The sequence below is a fragment of the Balaenoptera physalus genome (genome assembly GCF_965194825.1).
Source record: "Balaenoptera physalus genome assembly, chromosome: 2".
In the NCBI taxonomy this organism is placed as follows: Eukaryota; Metazoa; Chordata; class Mammalia; order Artiodactyla; family Balaenopteridae; genus Balaenoptera; species Balaenoptera physalus.
This window is the reverse complement of record NC_138883.1, coordinates 118,604,957-118,625,730: the sequence shown is the minus strand read 5'-3', so window position 1 is coordinate 118,625,730 and position 20,774 is coordinate 118,604,957. Positions and strand designations below refer to the sequence as shown.

The following is a 20,774-nucleotide window of genomic DNA, read 5'->3' as shown; positions in this document are numbered from 1 at the left end:
CTGTGAGCTTATCATATATGGCCTTTATTATGTTGAGGTACATCCCCTCTATATCCACTTTGTTGGGAGGGTTTTTGTTTTTATCATAAATGGATGTTGAATTTTGTCAAATGCTTTTTCTGCATCTATTAAGGTGATCATATGATCACAGTCTAGTGGGTTTTTTTGTTTGTTTGTTTTTCGTTTTTGGCCACACCACACGGCTTGTGGGATCTTAGTTCCCCAACCAGGGATAGAACCTGGGCCCCCTGCAGTGGAAGCGCGGAGTCCTAACCACTGTACCGCCAGGGAATTCCCAAATAGCTCTCTAGTTTTTAATTTTTATTTATTTATTTATTTATCGTTGCAGTTTGCGGACGTCTCACTGCGGTGGCTTCTCTTGTTGCAGAGAACCGGCTCTAGGAGCGCGGGCTTCAGTAGTTGTGGCGCTTGGGCTTAGTTGCTCCGCGGCATGTGGGATCTTCCTGGACCAGGGCTTGAGCCCATGTCTCCTGCATTGGCAGGCAGATTCTTAACCTCTGCGCCACCAGGGATGTCCCAAGTTTTTAGTTTTTATTGTAGCCATTCCAGTAGGTGTGAAATGGTACCTCATTGTGTTTTTGATTTGCATGTCCCTAATAACTAATAATGTTGAGTGTTTTTTCATGTACTTGTCCATTTGCATATCTTCTTTAGAGAACTGTCTATCCAAGTCTTTTGCCCATTTCTGTTTGTCTTTTTTTCCTTTTAGTTTTGTTGAGATATGATTGACATACAGCATGATATAAGTTTAAGGTGTACAACATAATGATTTGACTTATAAACATCATGAAATTATTATCACAGTAAGTTTAGTGAACATCTATCATCTTGTATAGATACAAGAAAATTAAAGAAATAGAAAAAAAGTTTTCTTGTGATGAGAACTTTTAGGATTTACTCTCTTAACTTTCATATATAATGTACAGCAGTGTTAATTATATTAATCACATTGTACATTACATTCTTAGTACTTATTTATTTATCTTATAACTGGAAATTTGTGCCTTTTGACCACCTTCATTCAAATTCCCCTCCCCTCCCCCTATCTCTGGTAACCACAAATCTGATCTCTTTTTCTATGAGTTTGTTTGTTTGTTTTTTTTGAAGTATAACTGGCCTACAAAACTATGTTAGTTCCTGATGCCCAACGTAGTGATTCGATATTTCTATACATTACAAAATGATCACCACTTTTTTGCCCATTTTAAAAATTGGGTTTTTTTTTTTGTTGTTGATTTGTAGGAGTTCCTTATATATTTTGGATATTAATCCTTTACAGATATGTGAATTGCAAATATTTTCTCCCATTCTGTGGCTTATCTTTTCACTCTTTTGATAGTCCCCTTTTGATGGGACCTGGGCTTTTTGCAGGTAACCCAAGCACTTCTGGGGGGCTTATCTTCCCCTAGCTATGGATGAACAAATCAGAACATTGTGAGAGGTCAGATGTTCTCTACCTTTTGAGGATAGGACATGAGGGATCCCCCTTCACCCATCTGGGTTTGGCCTACAAGGCTGGGTCCCTTCCTCTCTGTTCCCTTCAAGTGTTCCAAGATGTGACTCATACAGGAAAGAAGTAAGAACAGTGAACTGGGCCTAGTCTCAGGACTCGAGAAACCAGGGCTTACACATACTACAACATGGATGAACTATGAAAGCATCATGCTAAGTGAAGAAGCCAGTCACAAAAGACCATTTATTGTATAATTGCATTTATATGAAATGCCCAGAGTAGGCAAATCTGTACACACAGAAAGTAGATTAGTAGTTTTCTAGCACTAGTGGGGTAGGGAAGGTGGGTTAGGGGGAGACGGGGAGTGACTGCTGAGGGGTATGGGTTTCTTTACTGGGTGATGAGAAAGTTGTAAGATTGATTGTGGTGTGACAGCACAACTCTGTGATATACTAAAAGCCATTGATCATATACTTTAAGGCGGTGAATTATATGGTATATGAATTATATCTCTATAAAGCTGTTAGTTAAAAAAAAAAAAGAAAAGAAAAGAAACAAAGATTCCTCAGTGACCTCCACCCTTCCCTCTGCCTCAGAATGCTGGTAACTTCTTCACTTGATGGGGAAACGCAGCCGTGCCTGGACATGCTCGCAGGGGGCAGGCTTCATGGTCAGCCCGTAGGTAGGGGTTAGGTCCACTTTCACACCTGGTGGCACGCTGAACTCCAGCTGCTGCAGCAAGATGGCCAGGAAGAGGAAGATCTCCCACTTGGCCAGGACCTCCCCTATGCACCGGCGCTTGCCCATGCCGAAGAGCATCACTTTCTCACTCAAGGTCTTGCTGATGGTGGTGTCATGGGCAGTGAGGAATCTCTCCGGCCGGAACTCAGATGGGTCCCCCCACAGCTTCCTGCGGGATGAACAGAGGAAGTGGTGTCTCTGGGCTAGGGAGGCCCTGTGGGAAAGGCCTGGGTGGGAGACATGTGTCTTAGAATAGATCTAGAGCAATGAAGGGAGAGTGGGGAAAGGGGCCAAACTGTATTTTGATGTTTATTTCTCTTACATAGCTCTCTCTAAAATCACCAGCCTTGAAAATAGTGCTTTTTTTTTTTTTTTGAAAATAGTGCTTTTTAATATTAATTTTTTATTTTAAAGAAATAATACTTTAACTAAAAGAAATTAAAAGAAGGAACACATGTCCATCTCTATCCTACTCAATATACAAGGGGAATAAACCGTCCATCCTGGTTTATGCTTATTGTTTTGGAGTAATTATTTACAGCATCCTTTTTCACATGCAGAAGTGCCCTAGTTTGGATGGTAAATTATATGATCCTCCTACCTATAAAGTGAGATTTTCCAAAGAGGTCCCTAAGCCATTCACATCAGAATCACCTGAGATACTCCACCTTACCTACCGAAGAGGAATCTCGGGGGACTGGGCACCGAAATCTAAAACCAACTTCCTGGTCAATGCACTAAAGTTTGAGAAACATGGACTTAAATTTTGTCCCTTAGAGCAGGCTGCAGAGCCATCGAGGCACCATTCCCTTATTGTATAACCAGTTCCTAGGGGGACAAACAGCCTTCCTGACTGCTGAACTTCACACATTTTTCAGTGGGGGATATGTACTCACGGGTCATGATTGACCTGCCACTGGTTTATGAAGACACAGAGTTCCTTGGGGATGTAGAAGCCGTTCAGTGTTGTGTCCCTTATTGTGCTAAGGAGGGAAGAGGACTCTGTCAGGCTCAGGGGCTGGAAAACTGGGGTGTGTCTCTGGGAGGTTGTTTTTTTTTCTTTTTAACAATTAAAAAAAACGTTGACTATAGTTAATATACAATGTTGTGTTAGTTTCAGATGTACAGCAAAGTGATTCAGCCATATATATACATATATATTCTTTTTCAGGTTTTTTCCATTATAGGTTATTACAAGATATTGAATATAGTTCCCTGTGCTATACAGTAGGTTTTTGTTGTTTATCTATTTTATATACAGTAGTTGTGTATATATTAATCCCAAACTCCTAATTTATACCCCCCCGCAGAGGTTCTTGCTCCTCCACCCCACTCCAATAGCCTGTCCACCATGGTCTCTATACCGTACACTAGGAGGGAATATCAGGAGCAAGGAAGGGTTGAAATTATTCTTCCCCTTTCTCAGATCCTGTTCTTCAACAGATGTTTACTAAACTTTTCTTTGTACCCAGCTGTGCCCTTGGCCATTCTCTGGAGCCAAGAAGCAGGCAGTCTGGGTCAGTCCTGGGGAGTTCTCAGCTTGGCTGAGGCGTCAGGCCTCTTCCTCTGGATATAACTAGACCAAAATATGGGCTGAAGTAAGTGTTCACTAACTCTCTTGACATTGTTAAAATCCCAGGACCTAATCAAGGACAAATTGCTGTAAGTCCTACAAAATATCAGAATGAAGTTATGTCAGCTGGATGAATCAAGAAAGGCTTCTAGGGGAGGGGAAGTTTGTGTCAGGATAAGGTAGGATAGGATTCTGGTAGCCAGAGAAGACTGTAGACCTTCCAAGCAGAAGGTCCAGCATAAGCAAAATTGGAGGCTGGCTGGTTCTTGCTTGTAAGGGATGGTGAGGCCAGCCTGGCGGGGTTGAGAATACCTGTAGGGAGGGAATGTGAGCAGAGGTGAATGAGAGCTGAGGTCAGAAGTGTGGTTTTTCTCCTGAGAGCCGGGTACTTTGATTATGTTTGGACTGGATGGGGGCAGAGTAGAGGCCAAGGTCTGTGAGGAATCTGGTGTCATGGCCAGGAAGGAGATGCTGAGGTCTGACCAGCGCCAGGGCTGAGAAGCTGGGGAGAAAACATGGCAATGATTTCAGAGGTGGGAGGGCAGAATAGGCAGGCCTCACCTGTGGGGGATGGTGAAGGGGACGAAGGAGGAGTGTCGGAAGGTCTCCAGGATGAAGGCCTCCAAATAAGGCAGCTGGGATCTGTCAGAGAGCCGGGGCCGACGTGCCCTGCCAATCACCGTGTCTGCAGAACACAGAGGACGGACAAGGCTTAGGGGTTGTCCTGACTGCTCCATGACATCTGCATCCCCAGTCATACCAGTGACCAGGTGTCACTCTATGTGGTGCTATGTCTGTTTACAGGTCTGAGACCCACTGACGCCCCAGTATCCTCTAGGCAAGGGTGGGCACCATTGTATGCCCAGGGCTTGTACTTAGTAGGTATAAAGCAGCTATATGTAGATTGAACAGATGACCTGGGACCCCAAGGCTTCTCTCCACCAGAGGGTTAGGGGACACTACATACCCAGCTCCTCCTGGATCTTCCTCTGTATCTCAGGATTTGTCACAAGGTACAGAAGGCTCCAGGAGATGGCTGTTGTGATCGGATCAAACCCTGGGCAGCATGGGGCAAGGTGAGGAAGAAAGGAAGACAGGAACAAGAAGGTAGCATTTACCACGCACCCACCATGTAGGTACCAAACATTGTCTTCCTCTGCCTCCTTTTCCCCCAAAGCCCCTCACCCTGAATTTTCTAAGGGCAGAGGTGGAGTCACCTCAGCACAAACTTGAGTCACTGCTTCCATGATTAGTTACTGGAATTACAAGGGCCTAGACTTACAGCCCAGAGAAGCCTTTATTGTTTAGATGGAGGCCCAGAGGAGGAGAGGGACTTGGCTGAGTTTTCACTGGGAGTTGGTGGTACAGCCTGGGCTCAAACCTTGAGCCTGGGCCTGGTCTCTGTGTCCTGCACCATCTGACATGTAGTTGGTGAGTTATCTGATGGACCCCGGGGCTGGGCAAGGCTGTGTGTGAACAGCAGGCACTGAGGGGTGGAGGGGCAGGGGTCTGGCTCCTACCGGCTGCGAAGATGTCGTTGACAAGGTTGACAGTCTTCTTCTGGGGCATGAGGCCCCCACTAGCTCTGGAGTTATCCTCGTAGTGCTTGAACAGGGCACCTACGATGTCCTGGACTCTGTTCTGAGGGGGCACAAGCTTAGGAGCACCCCAGCACTTCTGGGGTGGAAGGCTGGACCTTGCCCCATCCCATCTGGCACTGCCTGCTGGCCTCTGGGCAGTGGGTTGAGCTCACGACAGGAGCTGGTAGCAGCCCAAGGAAGGGCTAAAAGTATCATTTCATGCCCCATTGACCCTTCCTCCCAATAACTCCAGGGGTCCAATTTCAGAGAAGGAGGTTGGGGTGAGTACAGGGAAGTAAAGTGACACTCGAGCTGGGAATTAGTCTCTGTCAGGGTTCAGTTTCCTGCAGAACAAAAGCCTTCTCATGATAACAGCACCCCACATTACAGGGCTCTGCCAGGGCCCCATTCACGACCTTATCTCTCTGGGGCTTTGAGCAGCCCTGAGAGGGAGGCTATAGGCATGAGGAAACTGAGGCCAGAGAGGGAGAGGGATTGGCTCCAAGTCGCACAGGTGATCTGAGATGTCCCAGAGCCTTCCTAGGCCTTGGCTGTGTGGGTACCTTGGAGCTGGGTGAGAGGGGCCACACACAGACTCTGTGTGCCCTCACACCACCCGTACCCTGGGCTCACCTTGTCAAAGTCCTGATGGTGCTCCTGGACCATTTTCCACAGGAACTGCAGGAACCTCCGGTTGAAGCTCTTGTACTTTTGCAGAGCAGGGTTGGGCAGGTATTTAAGGATGGGGAAGAAGTCCACGGGGCTCCCGGAGGAGGCAGTCTCCACGAAATCATGGGTGTTCCTCACAAGGCTGACCATCTCCCCACTGCTCTGGGGGAAGTGCTGCCCGAAGCACATGGCACCAATGACCTTGGCCACTGACACCACCACGTGGTCATAGGGGTCAAAGCGCCCAGACCCTGCCATCAGCTCCTGGAACTTGCCGATGAGGGCCTCAGCCTCCTTGCTCACATGCATCTCCAGGTAGCAGGAGGACGAGGAAGCCGGGTCTGAGGCAACGGAGAAGGAGTTGAGAGCATTCTGGGCCAGGCGTCGCCGGGCAGCCCACACTGGTCCAGAGTCTGGGTTGAAGGTCATACTCTGGCCATCAGCGACTAAGGTGAAGCTGTAGAGGTCGGGCCGGCCCTTGAAATCATCGCCCTGCCGCACCAGGGCCTGCCGGATGGTGTCCAGGCCGCTGAGCACCAGCACGGGTGTGCAGCCAATGCGGATCTGCAGCACGTCTCCATAGCGCTGGCTCAGCCGCGACAGGGCCAAGTGTGGGCTCTTCCCCAAGGTCAGCACATGCCCGATCAGGGGCCAGCTCCAGGGCCCTGGTGGACTCTTCAGGCCTTTAGGGACCCGAGGCTGCCAGGCCCTGACCACCCAGAATACCAGGCAGAAGGTGGCAGAGGCCAGGAGAAGCTCTGTGGCTGAGAAAGGAGTGGCCTGGGACAATGCCATTTGTACCAACTACAGGGGAAGAGAAAGGAGGAGCCAGACTGAGGGACGAGATAGAGCCACTCATTCATTCATTTACTCAGTCAATAAGCACTTGTACATGTTCTGTGCTTGGCTCCCAGCTGGACACCAGAAAGACTAAGTTGCATTCACTAAATTACATGGATCCTTCATCCCAGGAGCTCACCCATGGTGTATCCCAGAATCTGAGGGCTGGAAAAGAGCCCTGAGATTCCTAACTTGAGCGTCTGAAATCCCAGCCCTGGCCATCCCCTCTGCCCATCACCTGTTTCCAACCCTGAGGCTGAAGTGATCACTTCAAAACGGAGAAGCACTCTTGTGGACCCCAGTGCAGGGTGTATGCTGGGCATTGCACTGCGGGGACCCTTCCTGCTGATACCTCCTCATACCCTGGGAACAGGGAGCTGCTCCCCGCTAGCAACACTGATGGGACCAAGGTCCCAGGGCTGATGCCAATGGCTTCTGATGCCCCCTTCCCCAGGGCATTCTTTATCAAGACCAACCAGGACACCTCCTCCAAGGACAAGTCCCCATTCTCTGAGTCTTTTCTTTTTTTTTTTGGCTCCATGGCACAGCATGTGGGAATCTTAGTTCCCAAACCAGAGATCAAACCCGTGCCCCCTGCAGTGGAGGCGTGGAGTCCTAACCACTGGGCCACCAGGGAATTCCACCCCCCTCCCCACCCCCCATCCTCTCACAGTCTTGAAGGCTAAGGTTGGGCTGCAGCCAGGGCCAGGGCTGCCCTCATGCCAGGTGGGGAGCCCTACCCACCTCTTCACTCCAGTCACACTAAGGGTCCTTAGAGGTGGCCCAGTCCAAGCTTCTCATTTAAAAATGGGGAAACTGAAGTCTGGAGCTGGGCAGCAAGAACTAGAACTCAGGTCTTCCCTGGTGGCACAGTGGTTAAGAATCCACCTGCCATTTCAGAGGACACGGGTCTGAGCCCTGGTCCAGAAAGATCTCACATGCCGTGCAGCAACTAAGCCCATGTGCCACAACTACTGAGCCTGCGCTCTAGAGCCCGCGAGCCATAACTACTGAGCCCACGTGCAACAACTACTGATGCCCGAGTGCCTAGAGCCTGTGCTCCACAACAAGAGGAGCCCCTGCTCGCCACAACTAGAGAAAGCCCACGTGCAACAATGAAAACCCAATGCAGCCAAAAAAAAAAAAAAAAAGAACCAGAACTCAGGCCTCCTACACCTAACCCAGTGTTTCCCCATATCCCTCCATCTCCACTGGTTCCCAGGATATATGATCGGGGATCCCAAGGGCTAAGAAATGAGCCCAAGAAAGGTACCTGTGGAGGCAGGTGCTTGAGATCAGCAGGACTGTGGGAGCTGATACAGAGCTTCTGGCTCCGGGTGAGTGGCCTTTTATAACTACCACCCCAATCAGGTTGGCCTTGCTGTCCTGGTCACCTGATATCAAAGTCACCAAAAAAAGTTGAAAGGATCAGCTCTTGGCCTTGGGCCATGATCCCTCAACTCCACCTACCTCCCAGGGCCCAGGGGCAGCTCTTCTGGGCATAGGTGCTATGTCCCTGGGGAGGAATGTCCAGCTCCTTTCAGGGTCCAGAATCGGGAGGTAATGCTTATTTCTCTCAAGGGCAGGGCAGGGTGCTGGGAGTGAAAGTTCTCTGGGCTAGTCCAACCTACTTTCCCACTGTACCCACGAGGAGGGACCCTGCCTGGGGGCACTCAGTCCAGGCTGATCAGCGGGGGAGACTCACTGCTCCTCTCCAGAAAGGTGCCCTGTAATACCCCTCCAACAACCTGTGAAACCAGGTAAGAAATAGGTATGCTCTGACCACCTCTGAATTTCAGCCCGGGTCCTTAATCTGAAAACAAGAAATGATGAGGATCCTATATTCTAAAGAGAGGCCCCCTCAGCCTCCTCCCTCTTGGTGAGAGATGGTAAAAGTGAATGAAGAAAATTCATGCTGTGGGGGCATGGCAACTGGCTTGGAATCTTCAAAGTCAATGTCATTAAGAAAGAAAAAAAAAAAGACAAGGGCCTTTCCTAGAGCAAAGAGACTAAAGAGACAACCAAATGCCAAAAATGTGTGAACGTTGATTGGGCTCTGGATTTAAAAAACTTTTTTAAAGGCTACAAAAGACATTTTTGGCACAACTGAAGATACATGAACAAGGACTGGAGATTAGATGATGTTATGGAATTAATGTTAATTTTTTTAGATATGAGCCTAGCATCATGATTATGTGGGAGAATATTTCAGGAAATATTCTTAGGAGATTAATGTTCTTAGGAGATGAACGCTGTAGTGCTTAGGGGGTGAAGTATCATGATTTCTGCAACTTACTTTTAAATGGTTCTGTTTAAAAAAAATGTACATCTATCTGCGTATCTCTATAGAGAGGAGAGGGAGAGTAGATATGACAGATGTCAGCTATCTAAGAACCTACGTGAAGGTATGTGGGTGTCCATTGTATGAAAGGAAGCTTTGAAGTGGAGGGCTGGCTGTAGTCTGGTAAGGAGTTGCATGGTGCTTCTCTCTTCCCTCATCTCACAAAGCCAAGTGAAGGAGCTCCAGGAGACCCAAACCTTAAGAGTGGGATACCTGCAAGAAGGGAACTCCTCAGCTGTGAGTCCAGATGGGTTGGGCCATGGTGAGGGAGACTGTGGCATTCGTGTATTTATCACAAACTTTACAACGCCCCATGCTTATGGGCTGGCGTTGTTATAAGAGCTTTATATGTATCAACAAAAAACATTCTCAGTAATCCTATGGGATGGAAATTAATACTATTCTCATATTACAATATGAGGGGTAACTGAGGCACAAAAAGTTATGTAATTTGTTGTAGGTCACATAGCAATGTGTTAGAGTTGGGCTCAAACCTTCAGAAGATCGTGCTCCAGACCACTATATGCACCTGCTCGGCACGTGTCCCTGGATCTGGGGGAAATGTGTGGACATATGGAGGCAGAGCAGAGTAGCCTGTCATGGCAGGGGCAGCACAGGGCAGCCTGCACAGCCCGAGTTGGGTGCCTTACTAGGATGTGAGTCTCCAAAGGGCCGGTGGACATGCTGAAGGGAACTGGACTTGAACTGCACGGATGAGACCTGGCTACAGAGGGGTGGGAAACCCCGCAATGACAGGCTCTAGGGGGTACCCTGAGGGAACTAGCTGAGGGGTGGGCAAGAGGTCAGCCGGAGTCCAGCAGCTATGTTAGGAACTGTGTGATGTGGAGGACACATTGGGGCTCAAAGGTACTCGATGAAAAGCTGGCAGTGGAACGTCTGCTACATGCAAGGGCATTCGGAGCTAAGAGAAAAGATAAACAGCACCAGCCAAATAAAAAGAGATTGGCTCCTGGAACTTCCCTGGTGGCACAGTGGTTAAGAATCCAAGGATTTGGGTTTTAGCACTGAGTCTGAGACATCCAAACAAAGGGCTTGGGGCCAGGTCAGAGTGATTCTTAGGGGGCCAGGAGGAAAGTGTTGGCCCACAATTCAGATAATGAGACGGAGAGACAGAGACAGAGAGAGGGAAAGAGGGAGTTAAACTGTAAAAGAAGAGGTAGAAAAACACCTTGATGAACTTGAGAAACTGGTTAACTTGTTATGGGATCCCAGTGGCCTCCCTAAGAGGGAAAAATAGTTGGGGTGTTGCTGGGGATTCCCAGAAAAAAACAACAACCAACCATCAAACAAAGAAACAATGGAGAGAGTCTGGAAACAGTGGTCGTGGCCTGGATCCTTTACCCCAACGATGGTGGCAGTCCGCAGTGAGACCTTGCCCCCAGTCAACAGAAGATTAAAGCAGATAAAGCTATCTTTGGGACTTCCCTGGTGGCACAGTGGTTAAGAATCCACCTGCCAATGCAGGGGACACGGGTTCGAGCCCTGGTCCGAGAAGATCCCACATGCCGTGGAGCAACGAAGTCCATGCGTTGGACTTCTGAGCAACTACTGAGCCTGTGCTCTACAGCCCGCGAGCCACAGCTACTGAAGCCCATGTGCCACAGCTACTGAAGCCCACCTGCCACAACTACTGAAGCCCGCATACCTAGAGGCCGTGCTCTGCAACAAGAGAAGCCACCGCAATGAGAAGCCCGCGCACCGCAACGAAAAGTAGCCCCTGCTCGCCGCAACTAGAGAAAGCCCGCGCGCAGCAACGAAGACTCAACGCAGCCAAAAATAAATAAATAAATTTCTAAAATACTTAAAAAAAAAACAAACAAAAAACAAAGGGCAAGGCTGGGGAATCTGACAAAGCCACAGGGCCTGTTTGAAGACTGTGGCTGAGAGGAAAGGAAAGCCGTTTTCTCTCTGTACCTTCATTGGGTTCAGCTCACTCTACAAAAAAGGTCAAGGTTTGAAGTTAGAGTAGGCTTTGTAGAAAACTGACTGTTTCTCTCTGTCTCTCTCCCCTCCTGTCTTTTCCTTTCTCCCCCCACCCCAATTATCTAAAGTCATACTTTATTCAGATTTTCTTAGTTTTTGCCTAACGTCCTTTTGTCCTTTCTTGTTCCAGGATCCCATCAAGGAGGACACCACATTACATTGAGTCACCATATCTCTTTAGGCCCCCCCTTGGTTGAGACATTTCTCAGACTCTTTTTTCAGGAGAACTGGTCAGGTATTTTGTAGAATGTCCCACTATTGTGATTTGCCTGATGTTTTTCTCATGGTAAGACTGGGGTTATGGGTTATTGGTAGGAAGACCACAGGAGTAAAGTGCCATTTTCATCATATCATATCAAGGGTACATACTATCAGCTTGACAGGAAGGTTGACGGTGTTGGTCAGCTGGCTGCAGTAGTGTTTCTCAGGTTTCTCCACGGGCACATTACTCCTTTCCCCTTTCTGTACTGTGCTCTTTGGAAGGGAGTCATGTGCACAGCTCACACCAGCAAGTGAAGCGTTCTGCTCCCTTCCTTGAGGACAGTCTCTGTGTAAATTATTTGGACTTCTGCATAAGAGATGATTTATCTTTTTATTTTAAATATTTTCTTAAAACCTTTTATTAAATTACAAGATACATACAGAAAAGTGCAGATAATCTGTACAGCTCAATGAATTTTTTACAGACTTAACAAAACTCTTGTAACCAGTCCTCAGATCAAAAGACAGAATGTTACCACACCCTAGAAACCCCTCGTGCTCTCTCCCTAAGGGTAACAATGACCCCAACTTCTAATAGCATAAATTAGTTTTGTTAGTTTTTGTTTTTCATGTAAATTAAATCATGCTGTGTACTTTTTTTGGCATGGAACTTTAAAAAATTAATAGATTTCATTTTTATAGCAGTTTTAGGTTTACAGAAAAATGGAATGAAAGTACAGAGCTCCCATATGCCTCCTTCCCCAATCAGTTTCCCCTGTTATTAACATCTTGCGTTAGTGTGATAAATTTGTTACAATTGGTGAATGAATATTAATACAATATTATCAACTAAAGTCAATAGTTTACATTAAGATGAACTCTTTGTGTTATACAGTTCTATGAATTTTTTTTCACTTTTAAAAATTGTGGTAAAATATAAAACATAAAATTTACTGTTTCAAACATTTTTAAAGTGTATGATTCAGTGGGCAACGTGTACTCTTTTGTATCTGGTTTCTGTCACTTATTCTTTTTTAGGAGATTCGTCCACAATGCTGGGTATAGTTGTAGCTCATCCCCATTGCTGTATGGTGTTCCGTTAAAATAAAATACACAGCAATGTATTATCCATTCAACTGTTGATTGGCATTTGGGTTGTTTTCTGTATTGGGCTGTGATGAGCCCTGCTGCTGTGAACATTCTTGCACATGTTTTTGTATGCATTTCTGCTGTGTATAGACCTACGAGTGGAAATGCTAGGTCATAGGCTAGGCATAGTTCAGTGCTAATAGATCCTAGCACTGAACAATTTTCCAAAGTAGTTGAACCAGTTTTACTCCCGCTGGCTGTGACTGAGGGTTCAATTTGCTTCTCATGCTCACCACCATTGGATTGTTTTTAATCTTTTGATTTCAGCCATCCTGGAGTGTCTGTTGACTACTTCCCTTTTTAAAACCCCTCAATGTTCCCCATAGATTTCAAGATAAAAACTGAACTCCTTTGCTTGGCACCCAAAGGCTTCAGCGGCAGCTCTTGCTTAACCTCTCTGGCCCTGTTTGCCACCATATCCCACTTGCCCCCGCCTCCATTGTCTTTCTCCATATATTGATCCCTTTACTGGAAACCTACACCCCATCCTGTGTTCCCTGGTCAACTCCTGCTCATCATTTTATACGCTGCTCAGCTGTCACCATGCTGGCTGGGTCTGAGCCCCTCCTCTGAGATCCCACAGGCCCCAAACGGCCCTCCTCGACAGCCCCCATCATGCTGTTTCCCCCATGGACTGTGAGATCCTTGAAGGTCAAGGCAACCTCTGCTTTTCTTCAGATCTCTAGTCTCTAGTACGGGGACTGACACACAGCATGTATTTAGAAAAAGATTTGTGAATCAATTAGTGTTCACAAGTGAGAGTGCTAGCCTGTGTTAAGAGTTTCGTGAAGACTGCTTTCAGCATTTTCCTGCATTGGTTTTATAGAAATTACAAGTAATAATCCTTACAGTTGAAATTTATTGAGTACCCACTATGCCCCAAGATCTGTGCTGTATGTTTAACATTGGCCGTCTCTTTGAGCTTCATAGAAACACTACGAGATGGGTACTATTATTGGCCTCATTTTACAGTTGATGAAATGAAAGCCTAAAGATGTTAAGTAATTTTCCCCAGAGCCAGAATATGGGGGAAAAGCAGTTCAGTGGGCACGGGGCAGGGGAGAGGGCAAATCAGGAAGCTATCATGAGAGAAGGCACATTCAGAGTTGACTATCCAGAGAGGAGCCCAGGGAGAGGCAGGGTGTGGCTAAGGTTAGGGTGAGGGTCACTCAACAAGTTTATTCAGTGCACAGTCACCAACCTGGCCAGTGGTCAGAACACAGTAAATGGCAGCCTTTTCCCTGCTTCTTGTGGGGCAAGTCCTCCTCTGTGCCCCTCATCATTCCATTCTCACCTCTGTTGTGGATCTAGCCACAAAGAGCTGTAGTTTGGGGCTGGATCATCATCTAAACCAAACCCTAAATCAGACTGTGGGCCCCTCGAAGACAGAGACTGAGTCCCATTCATCTCTGTGCCCAGACCTGGCAGAGAGGAAGGACCATGCTGGACACAGGTGCTGTGGGAAGCACAGGCAAATAATTAAAGCTGGGGCGGGTGTGTGTCTCAGTCTATTATATAAGGACCGGGAGATTCAGTCCTGGACATCCAGTCACCCGCTACTGCATGTGTCCACCCAGAGGGTCCCTGCTCCTGCCTCCTCAACATGTCCAAATGGATGATGTCACCTCCCTGCCCAAACACCTTCCCTCTGGGTCGTCACCCTAGCTAGAAACCTGGGAATCCGCAAAGACTCCTTCTCTTATTCAGCTCCCACCAAACTCTCAAGATTCTACCACCTAAACACCTCTTGAGTCTGACCACTTTCTCCATCACTGTGGCACTGCCTGGAGAAGACTCTCAGAGCCGCTTCCCACCTGGACTTTTGCAGGAACCTCCTATGTGGTATCACTGTCTCTAGGGCAGTGTTGCCCAGTAGAACTTTCTGTGATGATGGAAATATTCTAAGTCTGTGCTATCCAATAAGGTAGCCACCAGTCACATGTGGCTACCGAGCATTTGAAATGGCTGGTACAACAGAAATACTGAATTTTTAATTCTATTTAATTTTAAATGTAAGTAGCTGCATGTGGCTAGTGGCTACTGTATTGGATGGCACAGTTCTAGGCTCCCTCCATCCCATCCCTCCAATCTGGGCTCCACACTGCCACCCAGGTGAACTTCCTGAAATTGCAAATCTGAGCAATCCATATCCCTTTGTAAAATCCCTTAGTACTAATATCTTAAGACATTCAAAAACCAAACCAAACTCCTTAGCTCAGCATGTGAGCCAGTTCCTACTCACTTCTCTGAGCTTGGTTCCCACGACTCCCTCCCTCTCATGCATCTTTCCCACCAGTCAGAAGCAACTCTTAGAATTCTTCTAGTTTTCGGCCTCTGTGCATTCAGACATGTTGTTCCCTCTGCCTGGAACACCCTACCCTCCTCTCAACCACCTCTTCCCCATCCAACAAACACTCTCATGGAAATGCATTGCTTCCAGGTTAGAGATTCTTACTTATATTGCAGTACTATGATGGATATATGACAAAGCATTCTCATCTCTCCATTAAAGCAAAGCCTCCAAAACTCTGCTCCAGGTCCACCTCCTCTAGGGTGTGCCCTGACCCCCTACTCTGTTTTAGATCCTCCTCCTTTGGACATAGCTCTCCCGTGGCACAAACACCACGGTGGCATATTGCTTTGGTTTCCTTTGCCCTCTCTAGACCATGAACAACTTGAAGCAAACTATGTTCTTATTTACTCAGTTTTTAGTACAGTACCTGTCACATAGTGGATGTTCAGCCATATTCTTTGAGCATAAATTACGTTGCCAGCCACTGTTCTCAGAGGAAACTTAGAGCAGTGAATAAGACAGACCTTGTCTTTGTGGAGGAGATTGACAACAAGCAAGCGAACATGAATGAGATCATTGCAGACCCAGGTTGTGCTGAAAATCCTCTTTGCCCTCCACATCCACTCGCCCCCTTCTCCACCCTGCTCTATGCACTGAGAGGCTGACTTCAGCAGACTGTGTCAGTGGGCTCCCCATCCTCTGGCGACTTGTTGGGTTCAGTCAATGGGAGGCATGGACATGAGATGGGAGGGTGGGAGGAGAGTGAGTTTGGGGTATTTTTTCTCTAGACCCTCCCTGCAAAGTCACCATGCTAGGCCACAGCTCCTGCCAGGCAGCTCTCCTCTCCTTACAGTCTCTCTCTCTGGGTTCCAGAAACAGATCCTTCCTCTTGCCCCTTCAGGCTCAAGATAGTAAGGGCTCCTCTCTGTTACTAGTCATATGGTACCACACTATCCTGTGTTAGTTTCTCTATAACCTGTCAACACCTTTGTAAATTGTCCCCTTATTAAACTCTTCTCAATGATCCAGTTTTGAATGAATTCTGTTCTTGCAAGGACCGTGAATAATAAACTGGTTCTTTGCAAATTTCTGCTCCACCATCCTTGGAATATCAGCCTTTCCCCAAGGTCACAAGATGGCTGCTGCAGTTCCGGCCATCACATCCAGACATGACAAGGGCCAGAGGGACAAGAGTGCATCTCTTGTCATGCATCCCTTTTTTAAAAAATTAATTAATTAATTAATTATATGGCTGTGTTGGGTCTTCGTTGCTGTGCGTGGGCTTTCTCTAGTTGCGGTGAGCAGGGGCTACTCTTCGTTGTGTTGTGCGGGCTTCTCATTGCGGTGGCTTCTCTTGTTGCAGAGCATGGGCTCTAGCTGCACGGCTTCAGTAGCTGTGGTGCGTGGGCTCAGTAGTTGTGGCTCACAGGCTCTAGAGCGCAGGCTCAGTAGTTGTGGCACACGGGCTTAGTTGCTCCACGGCATGTGGGATCTTCCCGGACCAGGGCTTGAACCTGTGTCCCCTGCATTGGCAGGTGGATTCTTAACCACTGCACTACCAGGGAAGTCCCAGATCAGAGTATTAGGCTCTCTCCCTGTAGGGTCTTTGCATGCTAGCAGCAACTCTCTACTGAAGGCCACAGCTCCTCTCTATAGCCTCTCCACAGCCACCTCCTCTGGGTTTTGTTTTCTGCTCTTTCTCCTCATCACTTCTGGCCTTGCTGCTGCTAGCCCTGGACTGCTGCATTGTCCCTATTGATTTCCCTAAACGTTGAACCTTTGTGAATGGTCCCTTTATTAAATTCTCCTCAATGACTTAGTTTGAGGGGCCTCTCTGTTTCCTGCAGGGACTGACCCTGACAGATATAGGGAGGGACTTGCCTGGTGTGTCTTAGGAACCTCAGGCTACTCTTGTGCCTGGAGAGGAGTGAGCCGGGGAAGTAGGAGTAACAGGTGAGGAGGTCAGAGGGGTAATGGGAGCCACATCTGGAAGGGCCCTGCAGGCCATTGTAAGGACTGTTTCCTCTGAGATTCTTCAAATACTTCCTTCTGAAAACTTCAACTTGGGGAAAGGATGGGGTCCCTTCCTCAGCTAGGAGCTGGGAGTGCAAATGGGGCACCTTCCTTCCCAGGGCATCCCAGCCAGCAGGGTGTGAACTCTGCTCCCAGAGCAGTGAGACGGCACAGACTCATCTGATGATCTCTGCCTCGAGTGTGGGTTCTCTCCACGCACTTCCCAGCCAACAACTCCTCAGCTCCATCATGGGGTCTTCTGGAGGTAAAACTAGCCGCTCACAGTGGTGCTGATGGTGGCATTGTTGGCACAGAGGCAAACCAGTGGGAAGCTATTAGATAGGAGTAACTTCTTAGGATTCTGTCCAACCTACCCAGGCCTTTTTGGATCTGTCTCAAGTTCCGAGGTTTAATCACTCAGAGAACGCTGTTGGGTAAGCCTCTCTGACCTGCAGGTTTTGGTTATAATTCTTCCAGTTGCAAGCCCCCAAACCCACTCCTACTAAAAGAGAAAGATAAGGAGGAGGAGGAGAAGGAGGAGAAAGAAGAAGAGAAAGAGGAAACAGTAAAGAAGAAGGGAAAAGGGGGAAAGGAGGAGATGGCGGAGGTGGTGATGTTATTGACTCACATAACAGAGATGTTTTATGGTGAACTTCATTGGCTTCAGGAATAACTGGATCTAGGTGCTCAATGTCATCAATTCTTTCCCTCCCTCCCCTCATCTCCCAGTTCTGCTTTCCTCTAATGGGCTTCTTAAAAAATGGCCACTGGTAGGTCCAGAATTATTTTCTAACCAGCTTAGCCACCACTGGCAGAAAGAGAACATTTCTTTTCCAACAATTTCATTAAAACCCCACAGGGCTCTCAGTGGCTTGGTCTGAGTCATGTGTCAGCCTGGTAGCCTGGGGTAGGGTTAGTTCCACCAAGCCTATTGGCTAAGAGTAGGGGTGGGGTGGTCCCCAAAGGACAATTGAAGTGGTATTTCAAGAAGAAGAGAGGATGGATGCTGGGCACATGAAACCACTCACATGTCGACTATCACTGGTGTGACCATATAATTTATTGTCCAAGCCAGGACTCTTTTGAGAAGGAAAGAGGACACTTTTAATAGACAAGACAACAGGCTTAGTCCACAACTATCCTGGGAAAGTATCGTCACCCTATCTATAGCAGCAAAGAGCCAGAGAGCCAGGGGCTGCCCCATCTGAGCCTTGGATCCCGCAAACCAAATCTCTCTGGCTCTCTGGGCACAGGTAGGAGAGGAGAAGGCTCTCAGGGCTCAGATCTCAGGTGGGGTGGAGGGTGGCTTGGTGGGGTGGGGACACATTGGAAGACAAGTCCCAGTTCTCCACATCCACTCAAACTCCACCTTCTCAAACTGCCGCACCCCCACCTCCCACTCCAATGCTTTGTTCAAGTTATGGCCCCTCTTTATGCCAGGTGTGCCCTTCCTGTACTCCTCATATGCCAGGACCCTTCTCTAGTCCTCTGCTCTCCCCCAGGGGCCTCAGCCTTCTCACAGCTCCTGTAGCATTTCCAGATTTGGCATAGGCTCTGTTCAGCGTGCTTCCTGCTTCCACTGTGGGGTAGGGGTTTTATTCTGGGTCTTGTTGTCTCCTCATCCCCTTGCCACGTAGCCCTCAGCAGTGCTGACTGAAGACTCTAAGCTGGGTCACTCTGCTGGGCCAAAACCCTCAGCTGTCTCTCCCTCCAGCCCAGAGCCCTCTCCTTTCTGCACTGCCCACCCCTTCCTCTGTGTTCCTGGTATCGATCGCTAGGGAATCCTAGCCAAAGGGCTTCTCACGCAAAGGCATACAAACTTTGACCCAGAATTGGCTGTTCAGCTCCAGGTCAAGGTCCTCTAACCTCCTGTCTGTCTCCCTCTTTCTCTGCCCGGTGCTCCTGAGGGCCCCCTTCTATCTTGTGAGCTGTTCCCCAAGACAGGGCTTGGTGATGAGAAGTGCAGGGCCTCCCATAACCTCAGTGCCCCAGACTCTTGTCCAGGAAGATGGGGAGATGGGGGGCCCTGACCTAGAGTCTGAGCCTGTCTACCTTTGGCCCCCTGGGGCTTTGCTGCTGGTCTGGGACAATAAATCATGGTGGGAAGAGCCCTTGCCTGGAAGCAAGGGGCTAGAGTTCTGGGCTCTGCTTTGATTTGTCATTTGTCCTCGGGCCTTCTTCTTTCTGGCATCGGTCTCTCCAGCTGAGAAGTGGGAGAGGAATTGGCTTAATTAGCTAACGAATTTCTTTGGGATTAAGAGCCCCTTGGAGAGTGTGAGAAAAGCAGTGCATCTTCTACCAAGAGAAGTGGTTTTCTGTGTCCTGGTCAGGAACCCCAGCAGATGGTCTTCCAGCCATGTTGAGCAGGCTGCCACGATTCTCTAGAGCTAGGGCATTGGTGGGAACCCTGAGTGCCAAGGGAGAGATTGGGCTGCAGAGCAGGGTGATGGATTTGGGAGTACCTTGCTTCCCACTTCCTTGCCATGGCTTCTACACAAGTTTTTTCCACTCTCTATGGCTCTAGCCCCAGTTGGGATTAAAGGACAGACCTCTCTTGGGTACAGTGGAGTTTCTCAGGCTGAGCCAGAGATGCAAAGGTGAAATGAATGGAAGGATGCTGGACAGAATGGAAGCCCAGCAATACCTCCCTTGCCTCCTGCTTGTTCTGTTACCTAAATTCCACCATTATATCATCAGTACTTTGGGCTCAAAGTACATGACCCTGGTCATGTGCCCCATTCGTAATACAGCTGGATTTAACTCCTTTACCAAGTCCTTTATCTTGCAAGGACTTGGCTTATTAGATCAATTTCCCACAGGCTGGTTTTCTGTGTTACAGCATGGGGGATGGAGTGACAGGTTGGGTTGGGGTCCTAGCAAGAGTCAAATGTCCTGAGAATTACCATGGAATAGTGCTGGAAACAGACCAGGAGAAATCTAACTTGCTGTGGAAAGGATCCAGGAAGTCTTCTCAGAGGAAATGATGTTTTAGCTGAGACTTTAAGTAGGGGAGATTAGAAGTAGAGGTGGGGGCTTCCTTGGTGGCGCAGTGGTTGAGAATCTGCCTGCTGATGCAGGGGACACGGGTTCGAGCCCTGGTCTGGGAAGATCCCACATGCCGCGGAGCAACTAGGCCTGTGAGCCACAACTACTGAGCCTGCGCGTCTGGAGCCTGTGCTCCGCAACAGGAGAGGCCACGATAGTGAGAGGCCCACACACCGTGATGAAGAGTGGCCCCCGCTTGCCGCAACTGGAGAAAGCCCTCGCACAGAAACGAAGACCCAACACAGCCAAAAATAAATAAATAAATAAATAAATAATTAAAAAAAAAAAAGCTACAGAAGTAGAGGTGGGCATTCCTGGTAGGCTCTGCTAAAGATTCTGGTTTCTATTCAGATGGCAGCTACTGAAGGGGCAAGGTGGTGATGGAATGAGATTTTGCATTTTTGAAAAGACCACTTTGGATGCCACAGGGTGGAGAAGGAATTGGAGAGAGTGAAAGGCAGATGGTACCCAGGCTTCGAGGCTGTTAGTACTCTAGGGAGCAATGATGGGGGCCTGGATGAGGATGTGGCAGTGGGGTTGGACAGATACCAAAGTGGAAAAATATGTCCTTTACCCCTTCAGTCTGTTAGCACAGTAGCCAGTGATCTTCCTTGACTCAGACCTCACAATGTCTCTATTTCACACAAAGAAATTCCCATGTTTCTCAGCGAGGTGTTCCCTGTACCTGGGGCAGGGCTTCCCCCCCCCCGCCCCCCCCCCACCCCCGCCTGTGCAGGGCTTTTGAATTTGCTGTTCCTTCTGCCAGGTGCACTCTTCTTCCAGATATCCGTGTGCCTTGATTCTTGATTTCACCCTCCTGCCTGGGCTGGGTGTCATTTTCTCAGTGATGC

The 20,774-nt window shown here is 48.1% G+C and overlaps 1 protein-coding gene across 2 annotated transcripts; it reads right to left on the bottom strand.

The window, feature by feature from the left end:
- Positions 1-1,716: 1,716 nt before the first annotated feature.
- LOC309654814 (cytochrome P450 1A2) lies at positions 1,717-8,251 on the bottom strand. 2 transcript variants are annotated; one of them, XM_082449280.1, is made up of 7 exons: positions 8,151-8,251; positions 6,002-6,841; positions 5,309-5,429; positions 4,756-4,845; positions 4,350-4,473; positions 3,112-3,198; positions 1,717-2,384 (listed from the first exon to the last, which is right to left on the bottom strand). In XM_082449280.1, exons 2-7 carry the CDS (start codon positions 6,830-6,832, stop codon positions 2,087-2,089), a joined length of 1,551 nt encoding a protein of 516 aa, XP_082305406.1. In that variant the 5' UTR covers positions 6,833-6,841; positions 8,151-8,251; the 3' UTR covers positions 1,717-2,086. The 2 variants fall into 2 exon arrangements, with proteins under 2 accessions (XP_082305406.1, XP_082305407.1); XM_082449281.1 differs by lacking the exon at positions 3,112-3,198.
- Between the last annotated feature and the right edge of the window lie 12,523 nt (positions 8,252-20,774).